Source organism: Melanotaenia boesemani, chromosome 7, assembly GCF_017639745.1.
Source record: "Melanotaenia boesemani isolate fMelBoe1 chromosome 7, fMelBoe1.pri, whole genome shotgun sequence".
In the NCBI taxonomy this organism is placed as follows: domain Eukaryota; kingdom Metazoa; phylum Chordata; class Actinopteri; order Atheriniformes; family Melanotaeniidae; genus Melanotaenia; species Melanotaenia boesemani.
In genome coordinates this window covers 18,088,281-18,107,171 of record NC_055688.1, presented here as the reverse complement: position 1 = coordinate 18,107,171, position 18,891 = coordinate 18,088,281, and the positions used below count along the sequence as shown (strand labels likewise).

The 18,891-nt window shown below is 35.9% G+C and overlaps 1 protein-coding gene across 1 annotated transcript; it reads right to left on the bottom strand.

The window, feature by feature from the left end:
• Positions 1-228: 228 nt before the first annotated feature.
• Positions 229-17,834, bottom strand: LOC121643604 (sodium bicarbonate transporter-like protein 11). The gene is made up of 20 exons (XM_041991101.1): positions 17,765-17,834; positions 13,446-13,496; positions 12,554-12,649; positions 12,028-12,071; positions 10,837-11,053; positions 10,638-10,719; positions 10,276-10,399; positions 9,747-9,956; positions 7,110-7,194; positions 6,909-7,034; positions 6,663-6,776; positions 6,037-6,169; positions 5,569-5,642; positions 4,779-5,058; positions 3,537-3,643; positions 3,130-3,295; positions 2,832-3,005; positions 1,940-2,135; positions 1,314-1,483; positions 229-942 (listed from the first exon to the last, which is right to left on the bottom strand). Exons 1-20 carry the CDS (start codon positions 17,799-17,801, stop codon positions 876-878), a joined length of 2,553 nt encoding a protein of 850 aa, XP_041847035.1. The 5' UTR covers positions 17,802-17,834; the 3' UTR covers positions 229-875.
• Positions 17,835-18,891: the final 1,057 nt, after the last annotated feature.

Below are 18,891 nucleotides of genomic sequence, written 5' to 3'. Positions count from 1 at the left end.
GACCTTTTAGAAACTACTCTTGCTTCACATCTACTCAATCATAATTTCATTGTCTCTGTTTCTTTTAAAAGATGAAGGATGATATAAAACTTTCTTTCTTTCTGCAGTGGTGGGTGCATATTATCAGTCAGGCGTGACCTCTAGGATATGAACCTCTACTGCCATCTAAAGGAGGAATTTCATGTCCATTTCCTCACAAGAGTCTCATTTGTTGAAAATGGACCCACTATTCAGTTGCAACAAATGTATACATGCTATTTTCTTGGGAATGAATATCTGTAGCTTTGTCAAATAAGTGGTCATAAGTCCTCTAAAATATTTTAAATGTTTTTAGAACATTTGATTTCATACAATACAAAAAGTCAGTGTCCTTTATAATAACAAACAGTACAAAACAAAAGCAGTCTTTCACAACAAAATGACAAGAAGATAATTTATGAAACCCAACTTTGGTATTTGTTTATGTGAGCACTGACAGATTTATTTTGTACTTTAGCAAAGTTGCTTCATCAGCATCACATTAACACAAGTGGAATTCTTTTAAACAACCTTATGCTTGAATTAAATCAATGATTAAAGATGACATTTTTCATAAAATTAAATTATCTTGTGTACCTTCCCAATACCACTTTAAGACAGGTTTGTCTATATTAAATCCTTTATAGGTACTTTTATTATAAAAACCAAAGATGCAGGATAGTTACAGATGAAAGCCAGCTATGGCTATATTTAATCTGTAATGAGCCATGGCAAAGCAAAGGAAAGCTGTAAATGGTCATCTAGTCGTAAGCAAGTACTTGCACTGAAATCTTGCACAGCAAATGCATTGCATTCAGATACCACAATAACTGCTTCTTCTGTCTTGTTCAGTTGTACTAGATGTACTGGGAATCCATGATGTCTAGGTACTTGGCTTCGATCACTCTGGGAAGCAAGCTGGTCCTGTGATAAAACACAAGTCACAAGTATTTGAAATATATATTTATATATATTTACTTGAAAATAGTTTGTTATTCCATCAGAAGAAAACATTTTCAGTAACTGTAGCAAAACAGTGATTCAGATGGTTGCTAAAGCTAAAAATGCTTCAATACTTTCAGTTTGAGGCAACATGAATGCACCTTTATATGGACCCTTCCTTTATGATAAACAATGCCTCCAAAGTCTTTACACAGGCTTTTCACTAAATTGTAAAAATTTATATTGGTTTTAAACTAAGATGCCCCTTTTTAAAAACAATACTGGTTGGACCTTAAACTCATGTAGGTTTTTTGTGGTCCTACTCTGCCCTCTGTTGGCATGGGGTATCTCACCTGATAGGGACCAGCAAGATCATTAGAAGAGGGAAGACCATCTTCATATAGGGCAGAGGATACATCCCAAAAGCACAAAGGATGATGAGCTGGATTATTTGTAACCCGGTGAAGTAATGCACCTTCCTCTGAGGCACACGTCGAATGTAGTGGGTGGGAGGATATGATGTCTAGACAGACAGGACCGAGCGTCATACAGTTAGAATGCTGCTTTATATGAGATTATTCATATTTTGTTTTGATTATAAGTGGAGAGTAATGTAAATATAGGGACTGAAGATTATAAATACATCCTTGACATAGACACCATGGCAACATATCATAGCACATTTTAGCATGAAGCTATGCTGTTGTTTGACAAACTCAACATACCTCATTAAAACAAAAAGTTGTGCTTGTTATAACAGGATAGGTTAATTTGTTTTATGAATGTTTCTTTTTTTAACAACATGGTTGCCATTCAAATGATAGCACTGAAAGTAATTTTCTTGAACAAATTTTGTTCATTTCCTAACTTTTGCAAGACACTTAGTAGATATGTTTCTCTTAGTGGCAAAGTTCCCATACTTAGTTTAGTTGTTTTGCTTTTCTGCCAAGGATTTTTTTCTGACTAGTTTCCTGCTCACCTGTTCCTTCAGCAGCAGGGTCATGCGGTCCACCATCTGATTTCCATCCAGCGAAGTGGCTGCGACATACAGGAAGAGGCCGTAGAGGACAGGCTTTGGGATCCACTGTAGCGGAATGGGAAGCATGAAGGCAGATAGGCCAATCAGGATGTTGGCCGTTAGCGCAGTCAGACGTGTCTCCTTCACACTGACGATCCTATTAAAATGCCAAAGGAAAGGAAAAAGTAGTTAAAGGAGCCCATTAACTGGGTTTCATCTGACTTTAGTGCTATGAGCTTATCTTAATGACCAGAAATCAGTAAGCTAGTGAGAAGTAAAAACCAAGATCAACCAAAGAGGAATTTTTCCTTCATGGCTTTGAAGGATTTGTTTAGTCTATTCAGCAGATAAAAGCATCCTTTTTTATTCATTTAAAGAAGAATATAGTAGAAAAAAAATTTCCTGGAAGATAAGATTATGATTTATTTAACTTAAATTACACACTTCTTGAAGACACACTATTGCTCATAGATCTTTTATTAGATTAACTACACACTTTATAGAGTAATATTTAATGTTTTGTTTTGTCAAAAAGTAAAACATTAAATGGTCAGGAAACAAAAATATTGTATTTATACACGGGAATAAAAAGGGTAATTTTGTTCTTGAACACAAATCTGAATATTGAAAGTAAATGTATTCAATAAACGTCTTTCTTTCATGTATTTCATGAAAATTGTGAGAATAAGTATAAGCTTCAATTTTTTTTTTTTTTTTTTTTTTAGAAAAATTGTGTTGAGAAACATTTTTGATTACTTTGTAAATAATTACAGAAGAAGGCAGGCATAAGTGACCCTGGTATTTCAAGGCCTCACTGAGTACTTGTTTTGTTCCTTCTTTTAATTTTACTCACGTTGTGTAGAGGTGTCCATTCTCTACATGCTGTTCTACTTTAGCGAGCTGACGGGCGTGCAGGGAGGAATGCGGGAAAGCGGCATGCATCCATGGCAACCCCAGACAGGACATGAGGATGTTAATGAAGCCAGTCAGCATTAGGTCCCAGTGGAACGCTGTGCCTTTTAACAGCCTGATACAAATGTGTACACACACACAAGTTTCAAGTGGTTTTTCAAAACCGGAGAGGCTGTACCTCTACATGAAGGTGGAGGTAAATATCTATTTGGTGTTCAGTAATAGAAATGGGTTCTTACTTATGTTCTGGTACATGAGTGAGTGAGATGACAATGTTTTGGTCAATAAAGATGAGCAGTGCAAGGAGAAAACCCAATCCAGCTGCACTCAGTACATTCATTCCTGTCAGCTTTTCAAATGCAGGGTACTTGAAGATTGGACCGTCATGAACATTGAATACAGGAACTAACAGAAGCAAAAGATTTGTTGTAAAGTGATTGCACAGAATAAACATAATGGAGGCTATGAAAATGAAAAGGAACATTTCCTGCTTGAAAGCTCTGTTTTAGAAACATTAAAATTTTAGTCTTTGTCATACATAAAAGCCCACAGGAGCATTGAATCAGTAAAGGTGTTATGTACCAAGGTTGTGACTTTAAATATCAAGGGGAATCTGTGATGCTTTTATTGAAGGATCTGTACTCACGCTGTATGTCAATGAAAAGGAAGGAGCCAATGAAGGAGAATATCACCACAGAGATAGGCAAAGCACAGTCAGACACCACCTCTCTGATTTTGTCATTTAGATATGGACTGTAGGGGAAAAAAGTGCATATTTCAATTCTTTGAAACTTTTATTTAGTGAATTTCACAAGTAGTATGATAGTAGTAGTCAATCCCTACAAAATTTACCACTTAAAGAAACCATCCATTTAAAGTCTGGGATCAAGGCCACACCTACAACTACAAGATACCCCAATCAGAGAACCTTCATAAACAAATCCATATTTTCTGATGCCATTGTTTAAACCAGTATACTGCAACCCTCTGCAAGTAAAGGACATATTCATGTAAGCCATACTTAACTATTTCATGAATGACATTACTAGATCTGAAGTGAAACCATGCTGGGTTTTAATGAGGAAAGGTGAGATTTATTAATAAGTCACGGGCCCCATCTTGATCCGTTTTAATGGCTGTATTGCTGCTTGTTTGATATCAACACACAGAGAGAATTTTTCTTCAATCAGTATAACAAAATAATCTTGTGCTAGGATCAAATTACAGAACTTTTTTTGTAGGTTTAACTTTGTACGGATGTAGTAACACAAACAGAATTACAGTAAAAATATAAGTTTCTAAATTTTATCAAGCAAAACCAACAACAAAAAAAAACAACAAACCAAAATAAGAATTGGCAACTTTTACACAAGATTTAGTAAACACATTATTTATATTTAATTTTATTAAAAACCATTAAGTTGTGAAAAAAATTAAATGCAAAGTTATCCAGAAATCATCCTGATATAAGCAAGGAAAGACAGCAGTACTTGCAGAGGGTGCTTGCTGTATGACTGAAAGTAGAGCTGATACAATATTCGTAGCTTGTTTTTACAAGCTATAGCGATTGCATCTCTCCGGCAGACAGATGTTAGTCTAAGTGCTTTGCTTAACATTGCATGCACGTTTGCTGTGATGTAATCAGCACATTTGTTACGTTTATCAACCCACTCTATGTAGGAAACTGCCTTGTTAAAGACTAACAAAGTGTAATTTCTTTTGTTAAATTTTCATTGTTTAGATAAAGTTTGAATGTAAGGTTATTACAGAAACAAACAGAAAGAATTGTTATTTAATTGCCACTCACTTTTATATACTCTAACTTAATAAATTAACTGAAAGTTTGTCAGACCTGACAAATGTTATTCAATAGGTGGACAAACTGTACCTCCTTTTGATGAGGTAAAGAGCATATCCTAGCCACAAAGTTCCCAACATGAGCAGTAGACAGAGGACAGGCCTTTCTCTCGTGCTTATCACCAAGAACTCAGGGAGGAAGACTAGCATGTGCTCTTCCTCATGTCCAAGCTGCAACACACTTCCATTTTGATTCACAATCCCATATTGCGAGTGGTTATTTGCCTTCTCTAGAATCTCTTTAATGTGTTGTAACACCACCGTGCTGTTTGGTGTTGCTAATGTTGGTCCGTGGTAGAAGTGCTCAAAAACTGGGGAAAAGAAAGAAACAGAGATGATACTGAACATATGCTGTATATCAAGACTAAACTTGGCTATTTCTATTCTTATCTTCTCTCATATGAAAAAAAATCAACATAAACATCTTGTAAAATCCTACAAAATGTAATATAAAACATGTTTAGTCTGGATGTCTTTAAACAAAATGTAAAAAATGTGTTATTCATTTGAGCATTCCTCAGTATAATTTAGTATGGTAGCAAAATACAACAGCCTTGGGCTTAACAGAAGGAAGATAGCTCTTAAGAATCCAGCAAATGCTCATCTGTTAGCTTCCGGACTCCTGAATAAATCCTTACGAACAACAGAGGGATTGTGAAAACCACTACACACAAGAAGCCTGATTTAACACTTCTCTGAACACTCCATTATGGTTGTTTATATTTGCGAAGCTACATTACCTATATCAAGTTTTCACAGCATGCCTAATGATTTTTTTTTTTTTTTTTTTTTTTTTTTTTTTTTACCTTGGCTGGACTTACTTTTAACGGTGCCTTTCACTGCATCCCCAACAAATGCTATTGAAATGAACAATGCAATGACTTCTTCAGTTGAACTGTGAGATTTGAGAAAGAAAAGAAACATGGTGTGATCTCACAAATGTTTTCAAAAGGGTGTTTTTAATGCACAGACACAACAGAGCGTGCAAAGCAAAATTGTACAGTTAGCATGAGAATACACTGGATGCAAGTGTTGAATGAAAATATGGCTTAATATAAACAAGCCTTTTCTCATCAGATTTCATTTTAGTGCATCTCTTCTGTGCAAATGTGTTGAGCCACTCTTCATTTCTTTAGATTTTGCTTTCAAGGAGCCAGGCTCTTAAAGTGCACCTGTTGTCCATTTCAGTGACAAGATACATAGAAATCAAGAGTGGCTTAAGTTGTTTACACAGTACAGTAATTGTAAAGTATGGGTCTGCAATATTTTATTTTTATTAGTGTATTCACCGTTTGAGGAGTTTCATTAGCAGGCTGACGTTGAACAAGCCTCCAAGGATGAGGAACAAACTATTCCATAAACCAATGCAGGCATAGAAAGCATCAAAGTCAAGGTCATAGTCATCACAGATACCCCTGATAACTATAAATCAAAGATGAGAAACAGACACAGACACACTCATGAATATTTTTCATGTTCACAGTAGCTCCACTTTTCACCTGCTTTGAAAGAAAGTTTTTCTAAAAAGTTATTTTGACAAACAACTGCACTTAGTTTCTATATACTTAGTTAAAATTATTGCTTATTCATTGCAGTGGTTGTTGATATTAATCAGCAGTGAAGCTGAGCTATAGAATAAATATGACATGCAACAAAAAGCTTGCTGGGAACCCCCCACAGAGCTGCAGCGTTGGGTCAAACAGACTGAAGTTTGCAAAAAATAGCTTTAAACTGACAAACTAAAAAGAATTTATGAGCATTAGACTAGAAAAATGCTATATTTCCCATATCATGTATATGTTCTCTTTTAGTAACTTTAACAAATTATTGATTGAATATATGGATGTCACTAATAAACGGATAAAATCAATAACACTTATTTTCTTTTTGTCTAAATAGTAGCTTCAACACATACCACTTATAAAGATGGCCAGTGGTGCAGTGGTAAGTGGAATGACGAGTGGTGAGCCAGCAAACAGAGCATAGATCACTCCCCCAATGCTCTGGCCAACAATAGTCTTCTGAACATCTGGTGACAAAGAATCAACAGGATGATATAGCATTGGTGAGTTTTTATTAAATTTCACTTACTTCACTGTGTTTTCTCTTAGATGCATACTTGATCATCCAAATTTAAATGCTAAAAACACAAGGTCAATACCTATTTCTCCTCTTGTGCTTTCATCATTCAATGAGCCAAAGGCAATGGCAGGCAGTAGGATGGCAATATAGAGGAAGATAGCAGTGGTGGAATACTTCAGCAGAGCGCGGTCCTTCCCAATTACACCTTAATGAATTTTTAAAAGGTTATCAATACTGTAAACCAATACAAGAAAATATATTTACAAAATAATTTCAATACCATCTGTGAAGTCTGAGGGGTAGAGAGGCAGCCTGCGACGGAGGTCGTCATAAGCTCCTTTACCAGCTTTAAAGAAATCTTTGCACTGTGAAGAACAAAGCAGAATGTTGTCAGGGCTTCAGAGGCTTTAGTTAACATGGAATATTCAGTTTATTGAACAACCCTTGATCACATGCTGTTTCTCTCATGTTCTGATTTATTAACTTTTAGACTTTTTGATCTTCTGCCTTAAAGCATCATCACAATGCAACGGGGGCTGGCATTGTTCTATTATTACTACACAAGATAAAAGAGATGGGCTCATTTGTTTCAGATTTCTGCTTCTGAAAAGAACAAATTGAAATTGGAAGTCAAAATATTTATAAAACGCTTCACTATACTAAAATAATTTAATAGTTATCTCAACTGGGCTGCACGGTGGTGTGGTGGTTAGCACCACAGCCTCACAGCTAGAAGGTCGCTGGTTCGCAGCCTCGGCTGGGGGGGAGGAGGCTTTCTGTGTAGAGTTTGCCTGTTCTCCTCGTGTATTTGTCCAAAGACATGCATGTCACTCTGAATTCTCCATATGGTTGTTTGTCTCTCTCTGTGTTGGCCCTGCGATGGACTGGTGACGTCCAGGGTGTACCCTGCCTTTCACCTTCCAGCTCACCCACAACCCCTAATGGACTAAGCGGTACAGAGAATGAATGCGTTATCTAAACTCTGTATCAATACTATCTTGACTGAGTTGGCTCTACACTTCAACATAAAGATGTTGGGCATCTGTGTAAAATGTAACTACAAACAAAATTACGTTCTAAAGACTATAAACACATATAAATGTTGATAAGGTTAAAAATGTTGAAATATTTTCAGATTATATTGTAATTTGTAAGGACTAGAATTAATAATGCTTGAACAGACTTTTAAATTTCCTTTTTTTTTTTTTTGTTTAATTTTAATTAATCCTAACCAGCAAAAGTGACATCATTGCAAATAATTTAGAGACTTTAATCTCTGTAGAACATGATATCATGACATCAGTCTATGCAAAGGGCTGAAAACCAGCAGTGAAAAGCCTGGAGCTTTAGCTTTTTAGGTGATGCTGCATTGCAAACAGAGATTTTTCTTTTTCTTTAGATCACTGAATGTGTTCAGAAACATTATTCATAAATTAAAGCTCAGATAGAAAAACCATGCCCAGGTCCAGAAATTATACCACCTTTTCTGGGCAAGTCATGGATGCTAGATCTTCTTAACAAGAGAGAAAAATGTTATCAACACACAATTAAAATCCTCAGCCGGTGATAGTATGAGGATGCATCAGTTCACAATGCATGGGTAACTTGAAGGCACGAGTAATGAAAAATGATGTGTACATGTTTTAGAGCAACAAATGCTGTCACCCAGATGATGTTTTGTTTGCTTTATTTTTATTTATTTTTTTTTTATTAAGACCTAAACTACATTCTGTTCACATTACAACAGCGTGGCGACCCAGTAAAGGAGTCTGGGTTCTAAACTGCCTTGTCTGCAGTTCAGACATGTCAGCCATGTGAAACCATTGGCTCATTATGAGGGGGGGGGGGGGAATAAAAGGAAGCCTATTATTGTTAACAGCTGAAATCCTGTATTGTGCAAAGCTCCTCATGTGTGAATTTTCATGTTTATGTTTCTTAGATGAGCAGAAAATTTTTGTCTAAACTGTATGATTTAAGAAGTCTTTTCTTTCCTCCCAAAGCCCCATAAGCATACCCTTAAGACAAATATGTTTTTTTGTTGTTGTTGTTGTTTACTTGAAAAAATATAAAGATAAATTTCCAATAGAAAAAATACAATAAAATATACTGTATATTTGTTTTCTCTTATTCTCTGGCTTCGTGATGTTTATTTTGCCTGATGGCAGTAAATCTAAACTGAAGTCAAAGATACTGGCACAACTTGTTTGTTTTTGTAGTTTACAATCCTGGAATTGAAGAGTGTGTTCAAAGCCTGATTTGGCAGCAACAAACCTTTACTTAAGTGCTGTTTTCAACTCACTCAGGATGTCAGGTGTAACCACAACCTGCTGTTAACTGCAGTCCTTTACAACTCAAACACATGCTTTCTCCCTCAGCAGAACTTGGGTGTTGACTCTTCTCCAGCCTCCTGCACATGCACATTTCCTCTTAATTCAAAGACTGGGCATAATAAAGTACTTTATTATTACATGGGGCTGCACACATGCCTTCAGCTCCATGGAGGGCTTGGCAGTTTTTTTTTTTTGTTTTTTTTTCAGTCTGTTGCCCAGCTGCTTCTCATTCCTCAGCCCTGGCTAATAGAGTGTGGAAACAGGATACTCAGATAATCTGGCTCAACTACTTTACTGCACCACATCTTTACATGCCTGGGTAAACTCAGAAAACATAAGGGTGGTCTCCACATCTGGACAGCCCTAGCACTCAGTAGAGGGTGTAAATGTTGTTTTTACAAGTGAGCATGCTCTGTTAAATAGATTTATGTTCCCCATGGCTTTTCTAGGTTATTGCTTTTTGGCAACATTTGTTCACCTTATTAGTCATATGGACACTTATTATATCAGTAAATTCTGCACTGATTACAACACAAAACTGTCTGGTTTATGCCTCTCTTTTTTGGGGGGGGTCTTTTATTTCACACCTGGAGTGCTTTTCCTTTACGTGGATCAGAGTGATCCACTTCCTCCATGACTGGTTTCTCACGGACTATAGAGAGCTGGTGTCGCTGGCAGACCAGCTCCTGCTTGAACTCCTCCTGGGTTTTAGTTTCCAAAAGCTTCTGTCTGAAGGAAATATCAGAGAACATTGTGGCAAATGTTCTACCCAGTTCAGCGGCTGTCTTGGTGCTTTTCTGAAAAACATAATAGTATAGAATAAGAATAAGTAGCAAAATTAAAGAGAAGTTCATAAAAATAAATTTGAAAGTGTTTTTCTTTTTTCCTTTCTTTTTATACTAACACTGAGGTTTAGGGCTTCTCCATTAAATTTGTACTGCAGATTGTAGAAGTGATTAATATGCTAATCATGCTCAAAAGTCATTTGGAAATGCTGCATGCCCATAACAAGTTTTTAAGCACTGTCAGTATATTCATATTTGACAGGCTGGAAACAAAATCTGATAAGGTCAATAGATATTACCATTATTCTTTAGAGTGACTGCTCTGTCTTACTGTTCTAGGTGGAGCGAGGATGAGGATGACAAAGCGAGCTTCACAGGAGTTGACTCCCCAGTTTTGTGGCCTCTCCAGACGAGTGATGCATACATAACGTCTCTGCAGGTTCCTCATGTTGGATCTGAATAAATACAAATGTGCTATTTTAAATTAGTTGTGAATTGACTGTGAATTTTGTATTTCATGTGCAAAGTAGTAGATATACCTAAAAGTTTTTGTTTGTTTTTTCTTTTTCCATATTATATTATATATATATATTAGACTTATAATTATAATTCTATAAGACTTATAATTCAGCGAGGGACATTAATTGGAGTCCAAAAAAGACAAAACAGCCCAGTTGCTGCAGATGAACTCACAGAATACAAAGCCAGGATTGCTGGTAACTAATGCCAGTTGAAGTTGCAGTCACACCCTGAATAGTTTCTGACAGAAGTTGAACTGTGGGTGCATAAAACAAAGCAAAGATCTGTGACTGAAATATTTTATGCTAATTTTTAAATATTTTCTTTGTTGTGACATGATTATGAGTATTTTTCTTTTATTTCCTTTACTCACCATTCCCTTTCCCCTCTTCATCTGTAAACAGAGAGGCCATTAACTCATCCACACCACAGCTGCTTTGGGTTTCTTCCATCACGCGAGCTATCATTCGCCTCAGAACTTCATTTAAAGTTGTTGCTTTCTCATCCAAAATGATGCTTGCCTGGGCCAGGAAGCTTTCCAGGTCTCTGTGGGCACGCACTTCCTCCTGGAAGTTCATGGGCTTTACATACTGGTGGGAGCAAAAACAGAGAAAATGCATTGATTGTTTCCTTTAAATGGGTAAAGTGTTCATGCTTCACATTTGTCCAGTGAAAGAAATTTGGAGGTTTTTTTAATTGGGTAAAATTAATCATTCATTGAAATCGTAAATGTAACAGCCAGTGTATAACATGTTTGAAAGGACAAAAAGTATGAGTCCTATTAGCAGCCAAACGCAATTAGACAACAGCAGGATTTCTTATCAATTTCAAATGGTTTCTACAATTTCACTCTAAAAAAAAGCTCTAATATATAAATGTTTTTCTTTTTTAATGTTTATGTAGTTATTGACTAACTGCACTAATGAGTAACTAATTCAATTTTTACTCAGAAATTCTCAACAATCTCTTTACACATGTTCTGCAACAACATGCAAACAGCTCTCAGCTGTAATTTTATTTTACATAAGTGTTAATGCATGAAGTGTATAATAGAAGATGACCCGTGTAAACACTAGATTGTTATGCAGGAATTCCTCTGCTCATTAGATGTGTCAGTAATTATAAAGATCATTGCCAAAAGTTTGGTCCAAGCTAAATTATTTAAATTAAACTCTTTACTGAATTTTATTGTTGGACTTTTTGTCATGTTTTGAATGTTTGGTTGTTTAAGATATGCCTGTATAATATGTTGGTGGGTCACTTATATTTTGTTGGCATTACTAGGCAAGGCAGTTTATTTGTATAGCACATTTCATGTACAGGACAATTCAAAGTGCTTTACATAAAAGAAAGAAATTACAGATATTTAGAATAGTAAAAGGTATCAACACATAATCAACACATAATCACAATAAAATAATAAATTACATTAAAATGATTAAAAGCAAGATAAGTTAAAAAAAAAAAAAAAAAAAAAGTTATTATTGCACCTGTGGTATTTGTATTTTACAATGACTGCATTGAATAAAAATGACTGAGTTTGATTTGAAGAAAGGAGTCTTACTCTTCTTGTTGTGTTTAAAAGTCCAAATCCAGGTCCTTCCATATCTGTATAACAAGTAAACAAGAATGAAATAGTTGCTTAGATTTAGTTTTAACACCAGGTCCTTCAGTCTCTGCTAATGAGCAGATATTTTAATCTTATTCAGTAAATCTGAGATGCTGCACTACACTAAACACACAATAAAGCCAAAAAAGTAATGCCTACTTGTAAGATGCAACATAACAAATGAAATTAAATGATTTAATGAAAGAATGATTACAAATACTTTATTTTAACAGCACACCAATACAATGATCTACTGATCTTTGTACTAATAGTATTTCACTTTTTCTAAACAAATCCAACACACACTGATCATTCCTAAGTTATTTAGAATCTATTAATTTAATTTGCATTTGTTTAGCATTAACAAATACTACATATCATCTAAAGCCTCAGCGTGTTTGTAATCCCAAGATGGGCCTTTTAATTATCTACAAAGGAAAGACAAACACACAATACATACATTAAAACTTGAAACACACACCTGAAACACTGATCTGGATCTCGTTGTCATATATATTTTCTTTGTCAGTGTCAGGCGAGTTCTGAACACAACCCTCTTGCTCCCCATCTTGCAGCTCTGTGGATGCAACCAAGTCTCAGTCTATTCCTCACATACAGTATCATTTTGTACTTTTAGCTGGGGGATCTATGCCCAAAGCAATTCCCTTTGCAACAGAGTGAATCACATAAAAAAAGAGGTAATAATAAATGCATTACACAGCCTCAGTTGCTGCTCTGCTGTGATCACATTGAGATAAAACTACTCTTTGAATCAAGGTTAAGATGAGATGCCACATTAACAGTGTCACCAGTAAGGGACAATTTATTTTGCCCTCCCACCACTTTGCCATCTGTTGACAAGAACACAGCAAGAGGCAGAGAGCTGGAGGCCCAATAAAAATTCCCCCATAAACCAGACATGCAGCAATATAACGACAGCAGCTTCTCGTAAATTCCTTCATTGTATAGAAGAGAAATACGGCTTTTTGATTACAGGTTTTATGCTGGAGGAAAAGGAAACTGCCACAGAATTAGATAATTAACCCTTCACAGGCACAGCTTTGAGCTATGATTATTCCTTTGCCCCATCATTAACTCAAGTCATCTGGTGTTTTTTTTTTTTTTTTGTACCTAGTAATTAACCTAATAATGCACAGGGAAGGGACGGTTTGCTCAGCAGCATGTGAAATAGGTCATCAGTAAGCAGTGAGAAGAATTAAGATTAGCATAAAGAACTGTTGGAATCCAGCATCCTGAAAGAAAAGGACATGAATAATGTTGGGTGTAATGTGCAGGAGATCTGATAAGAGAGCAGGATTCTGCTGAGAAAAACAATCTCAGTAAATATAACGTGTGTGACTGCAGCTACATACCCATCTCCTGAAAAACATATCCATTCTTGGACCTCCTGGTGGATGGAACCTCTATTGTAGTGAAAAAAATAAATAAATATGATTTTGCAAACGTTCAGGCTCAATTTCAACCTCATTGTCTCTTCTATTGAAGTTTTTTTTTATTATTGTTTGGTTTGTCTTGAACTTCACCAACTAGCAATTCAGCTATGGAAAGATTAAATTTGGGTGAAAGATAAGCACAGCAGAATAAAGAAAAGTCTATCAGCAGTAAAAGATGAAGATATGTGAAACTTGGTTAACAGTGAACATTGTTTCAGACTTGTAGGATAGCTTTTATTGCAGGGCAAGTAATAAGTTCTCCTGCAAAAACAGTTATATATGTTGCATATATATATGAAATATAGACATCAAAACTATCAGGATAGAGTTAGAAAAGAACTATGATAAATTTTTCACAATGAAACATTGTCTAAGAACCATTTTAGTCTGTTCATCCATCCATTTTCTATACTGATTAGTCCAATTCAGGGTCACAGGGAACTGGAGCCTATCCCAGCAATTAGCAGGCAAGAAGCAGGGTACACCCTGGGCAGGTCACCAGTTTATTGCAGGGAGGGTATGCATATTCTTTTAATTTAATTGTAGGCAGTATGTGCTTGCATGCACATACACCATATGGGCAGATTTTAAGGAGGATGACAGTTTCCTTTGCAAGTACTTAAAAGAGTGTTTACTTTTCCAGGCTTTTTAATCATTTTTACCATCTTGCAGTTAGTACGTGGGCTTTAGACTGGAAGACTTATATCTATCTATCTATCTATCTATCTATCTACATATAAAATAGAAATCAAACAATTAGCAAATTCAAAAGTGACATGGTGCAAGAATCACTATTTATGTTTGCTTAAACAGATATTAGATTTTAAGTTAAAATAATTTTATTTGGTGAAGACGCTCTTATTTAAATTCTTTATTAGGTGTTAGCTTTGCTCAAATATCAGAGAGTTTCTTCCTGATTCTCCAAAATGAGAATACTCTTGCCACCTATCTACTGTAGATAAGACTTTAGCTTTCCAAGTGCTCCACAGAACCCAGCATAAGAAAACATTGAAAAATATAAATCCCTTTATATTAGAAAAAGACATGTAAATATATTTCCATCGAGATGATTGGAACACTTCAGCTAACCACAAGATGATGAAATCATGTGGGTCTGGATGCATGGGAACGGATTGATCCTGATTCTCTATCCGAACAGAAGCTCTCGATTCACAAAATATAAAAATAAATAAATAAATTCCCCTAATCTGAGATTGCTACATTATTATATCACATGTTATAAATACATCCCATTAAAATTACATTACAGAACAATGTAAGGAAAAGAGTGGATGTAGATTATGGAAATCTTGAGGAGGCTAATGGAAGTGACATGCTGAGACACTGAAATATGATCCTTTCACTCCCACAACAAAAATTTGATGCCAGCTGTGTCCAATGTTTGTATAGGCGATCATGTATCTGCAAGACACTGCTGCATCTGTACACATGAGCTTTTCATAGCCTCAGGCAGAGTTTAGCTCTAGGGGCTTCAGAGCAAGGCTATATCTCAAAGCAGATTAGACAGAACATCCCCAGCCCTACTCAACATCACAGGAGCCTGCACAGACAACAGGAGGCCTTGCAGCTTTTGCAATGAGCTGGGCCAAAGTTGGTAATGTCAACAATGACTGAGACCTTTTAAAGTCTTGTGTCATAAAAATAAAGGTCAGCTTTGCTGTAAATAATCATAACTATGTATCTTATCAGTGTGACCAACAATAAAGCCTGCCACTCTAAAATTCAAATTACATTTATGCTTAAATTGGGGGGAAAAAAAAACAACAATATTGTCAGTTTAAGAAATGTCCTCCGTGCTTGTCACTGTTCAGTCAGAACAGAAAGAGTTCATTATATATAAAAACATGTATTGTTTCTTTTCCCTCCTATGGATTAAAATAGCTCTGGTTTCCTGTTAAACTCAGATTCTTGCGTATATTGTAGTATAGTGACTACAGCAAGTAGGATAGTGAAACTAAAATATATCTAATCTTCATTCAAGTATAAATCTTTATTTGTGCATTTCTCGATCTGTATCCTTTTTCACACAAAGATTTTCTTTGCATTGTTTAACTTCAGTCTTTTAAGCATAATCTACACGTGAATTAATAGTTACGTCAACAAATATACACCTTTGTGCCGTGTAATGACTCAAATTAAATACTAAATACAACTTTTATCAACATTTTAAAATTTCAGTCAGGCTTTGCATCCAACCAAGTCATACAACATATCAACAGAAACCTGGTCCGCAGTGCAAAACCCTGTTTCCAATGAAGACTTGCAACCTGTGCAATCACCACGTTTTCCCAACTCTTTCCGCTTTGGAAAAAATTAGATAAACCTAATGTGTCGCAACCTGTTGAAGGCTACATGTGGACCAGCAGCTGCTCTGGTAAGTTAGCTTTGCAGGCTCCTGGGCACACAGCTCTAATTACTGAGGTGCCTGACAGCAAAAGGAGTCAGAGGTCATTTAAGGTGAATCTGTCTAAGGTTCCTCCTGATTGGTCTCAAAAAAGGATTGTTGTTAAATAGTGCACATCTGTGTTTTGTATATGTAGTATGAGTCTTTTGTTCAGACTCTGCATGGATTGCTGGGTGGAATAAGTATGATTTAACAATGTGTGAGATTTACAGCATTTTGGTATTCTACACTACATAGAGGACATAAAGGATTCTCACACAGTGTTGAAATCTGAGATTCCAGACCACTGCTATGCTAACAACCTGACTTAATGTCTGTAATTGCTTTATTTCATAAAAGGCAGACTTAAAGCATAAGGCATGTTTTATTCATCCCTCTGTGACATGAATGTGTCCTTGAGCAACAGGGAAACAGAAGAACTCTTGTTGGGTCTGAAAACAAAAGCAAAGATCCCCAAAGCTGAGAAAAGATCATGCTATAGAAAGAACATGGTGTTAATAAATGCAAAGAGCTGTTGCAGTTTGTGGGTTAAATTTGAAGACAGTTATTTTCTTTGCAGAAAAATGGAGTTTATTGTGAAAAATGTTTTAACTCCTCTGTCATGGCTAATTTTACCCTAGTTGATGTGCAGAGTTGCACTATGAACAGTGTAAACTGTGGGTCACAATGTACACATTCATATGTTTGTTAAAAAAGCAAACAGTAGCAAAGAGGAACAACAGCTCATTCCATGTCAACACCTCATTCCATGTCAACACCTCAAAGGCTGCCGATAAGGACGAGCTAATGTTTATCAGAGGCAAGAATATGACCACTGGACCAGCCATAATTACTGTCACACCAGATGTACTGTTCCAGACTGAGAACATATCTGAAGGAAGCTTTTTTTCTTTTATTTCTCACTTGGACATCAAACAGGTTTATACGACATGTGGCACTAATCCTTCTCAGACAAGTCTGTTTCAAAGAGAAAATTCTTGTTAATTAAGAAAGCCTGATCACGACACAAATGATCACAAAATAGTGACAATATGTTTTAACCCAATAAAGGCATTGCACAGATTTTTTGTAACATAGTAGGCTGCAATAAATAACTAGTTTTGATTTAGTCTCTAAAATGTAATAAAAAGTGGTAAATTCCAAGCAGTGGCAAACACAATCAAAAGATAAGTTCTGTGTGAAGAACGAGAAAAAAAAAAAAAAAAAAAAAAAGCATCGACACTTCACGCTTTAAAGGCTGAAGTCTTTAATATTTGTTTTCCAGTGGCCCCAAAAGCCAAACAAACAAAGCTATCAATTAATCGTACAATTTGTTGAATAATACTGCATTAAAAACCCAATGTTTCCTGTAATTTTGCAGTCATTTACACACCTCGTACAACAAAGATAAGTTTAGCTGAATAAAAATGTTTGAATTAAAAGTATTTTTCTGGCATGTTCCTTTGCTGTTTTGGTGATTTAGGAGAAATGCTTTATTTTAAAAAGGCTCTAATATTAAAACCACTTATGTCAGACAAGTGTGCCATTTGACCCATTTGTTCTACATAGTTTCTCCTGGCAATGCAAGCATCTTTTTAATTTTCTGCTAAGACAACTCCCAAACAAGAAATAAAAAGAAAAAAAAATGTAGAATTTTCTACTTTTAGAAATGATAATCTGCAATGAAGACATTTTAGTTCTTTGAATGTTTGACTAAACCTATTTCTGAAACAGAAAGGCCTGTATACTGTAAAGAGGCTTTATGTTGGACCCAGATGCTACAGGTTGCACCATGAACGACCTCCTTACCCCTCTCCACCCCTGTCAAACTTACCAGGTGGCATCAAATGGAGGACCTTTTTAGCTTCCATGTTCTCCAAGTTTTCAAGGTAAGGTACTTTCCAAAGGTCAACCCATCATCTTGGTCTTTCCCTCTCTCCTCTGTACTCACTTGTGATCCTTTTTCAATATCTTTCAGATGCACACTCATGCACTCATACCGAGCTTAAGTTACCTCCTCCTTAAGTTAGCACATTAGCGGAGGAGGAGGGAGGCCAGGAAGGGAAGGCATGAGGGTGAGAGGGGTGTTTATTTCTACTGGGTCCTTGTGCATACAAACTGGAAACTTGTCTGAATAACTTTGAATAAATAATATTTGTGATGTAGGTATAGACATGTGTTTTTCACCAACATTAATCAAAATCAGTTCCAAACTATTAGAATTTTCTGGACTTTCATAAACTTATTTTTTTAAACATGAATTTTCCTGCATATGTAATATACACTTCACACCCTAAAAGTTTATGCAATTTTGACTGAATATCCTTAATTATCTAATAATTAGACTGTGGATTGGTAGGTTATGACTTTTATATGCAGACCTAACTTAAGCGCTTGTAAGGAACACAGCCATCCTGAAGCATTTACACTGGTTAATGTTTCTATTCAACTTTGATAGAGGAGAGAGAATCCCCAAGACTGTGGCATCTTTCACAGTCCAGACATGAATCTGTTGGAGCCATATGCTGTCATCACAAACCTCTTCTTACAGAAATGGCCATAATTTCACTCTACAGCTAAACTTATATCCACGTAAGGACTCGGTGCATAAAGCTAGCTAAGTAACCATTAAATGTGATTTCTGGACTTTTCTTTCTCACTTCACATTGAATTTCAGTGATGTGACATTTAATGGTCTGGTGGACGCTAAGATTAGCATGCTTTTTACTAGTGACTAGTGTCACTATGTAAAATGTGAATGTAGTTTGGCAGAGCCACCCGCAAGATCATGTTATTTGGATGGCAGCATTCAGTATGGTATATCAATAATTTAGTTGGGTATTAAAGGTGAAAGGTGTGCAAGTTACTCTAGCCAGGTGAACTACTGCACTCACATACAGTCATGTTAAGCCTGGTACACACATAACGATTTTTGGGCTGTTTTTTGTCCTGATTTTGCCT

Coding starts and splice junctions, on each gene's coding strand:
- LOC121643604 (XM_041991101.1), bottom strand. CDS start 17,801: ATGGAAGCTAAAAAGGTCCTCCATTTGATGCCACCTG. Junction 10,400..10,637: donor CAATCCTGGCTTTGTATTCT/GTGAGTTCATCT, acceptor GTATTTATTCAG/ATCCAACATGAGGAACCTGC. Junction 7,195..9,746: donor GTAAAGGAAAAGCACTCCAG/GTGTGAAATAAA, acceptor TGTTCTTCACAG/TGCAAAGATTTCTTTAAAGC.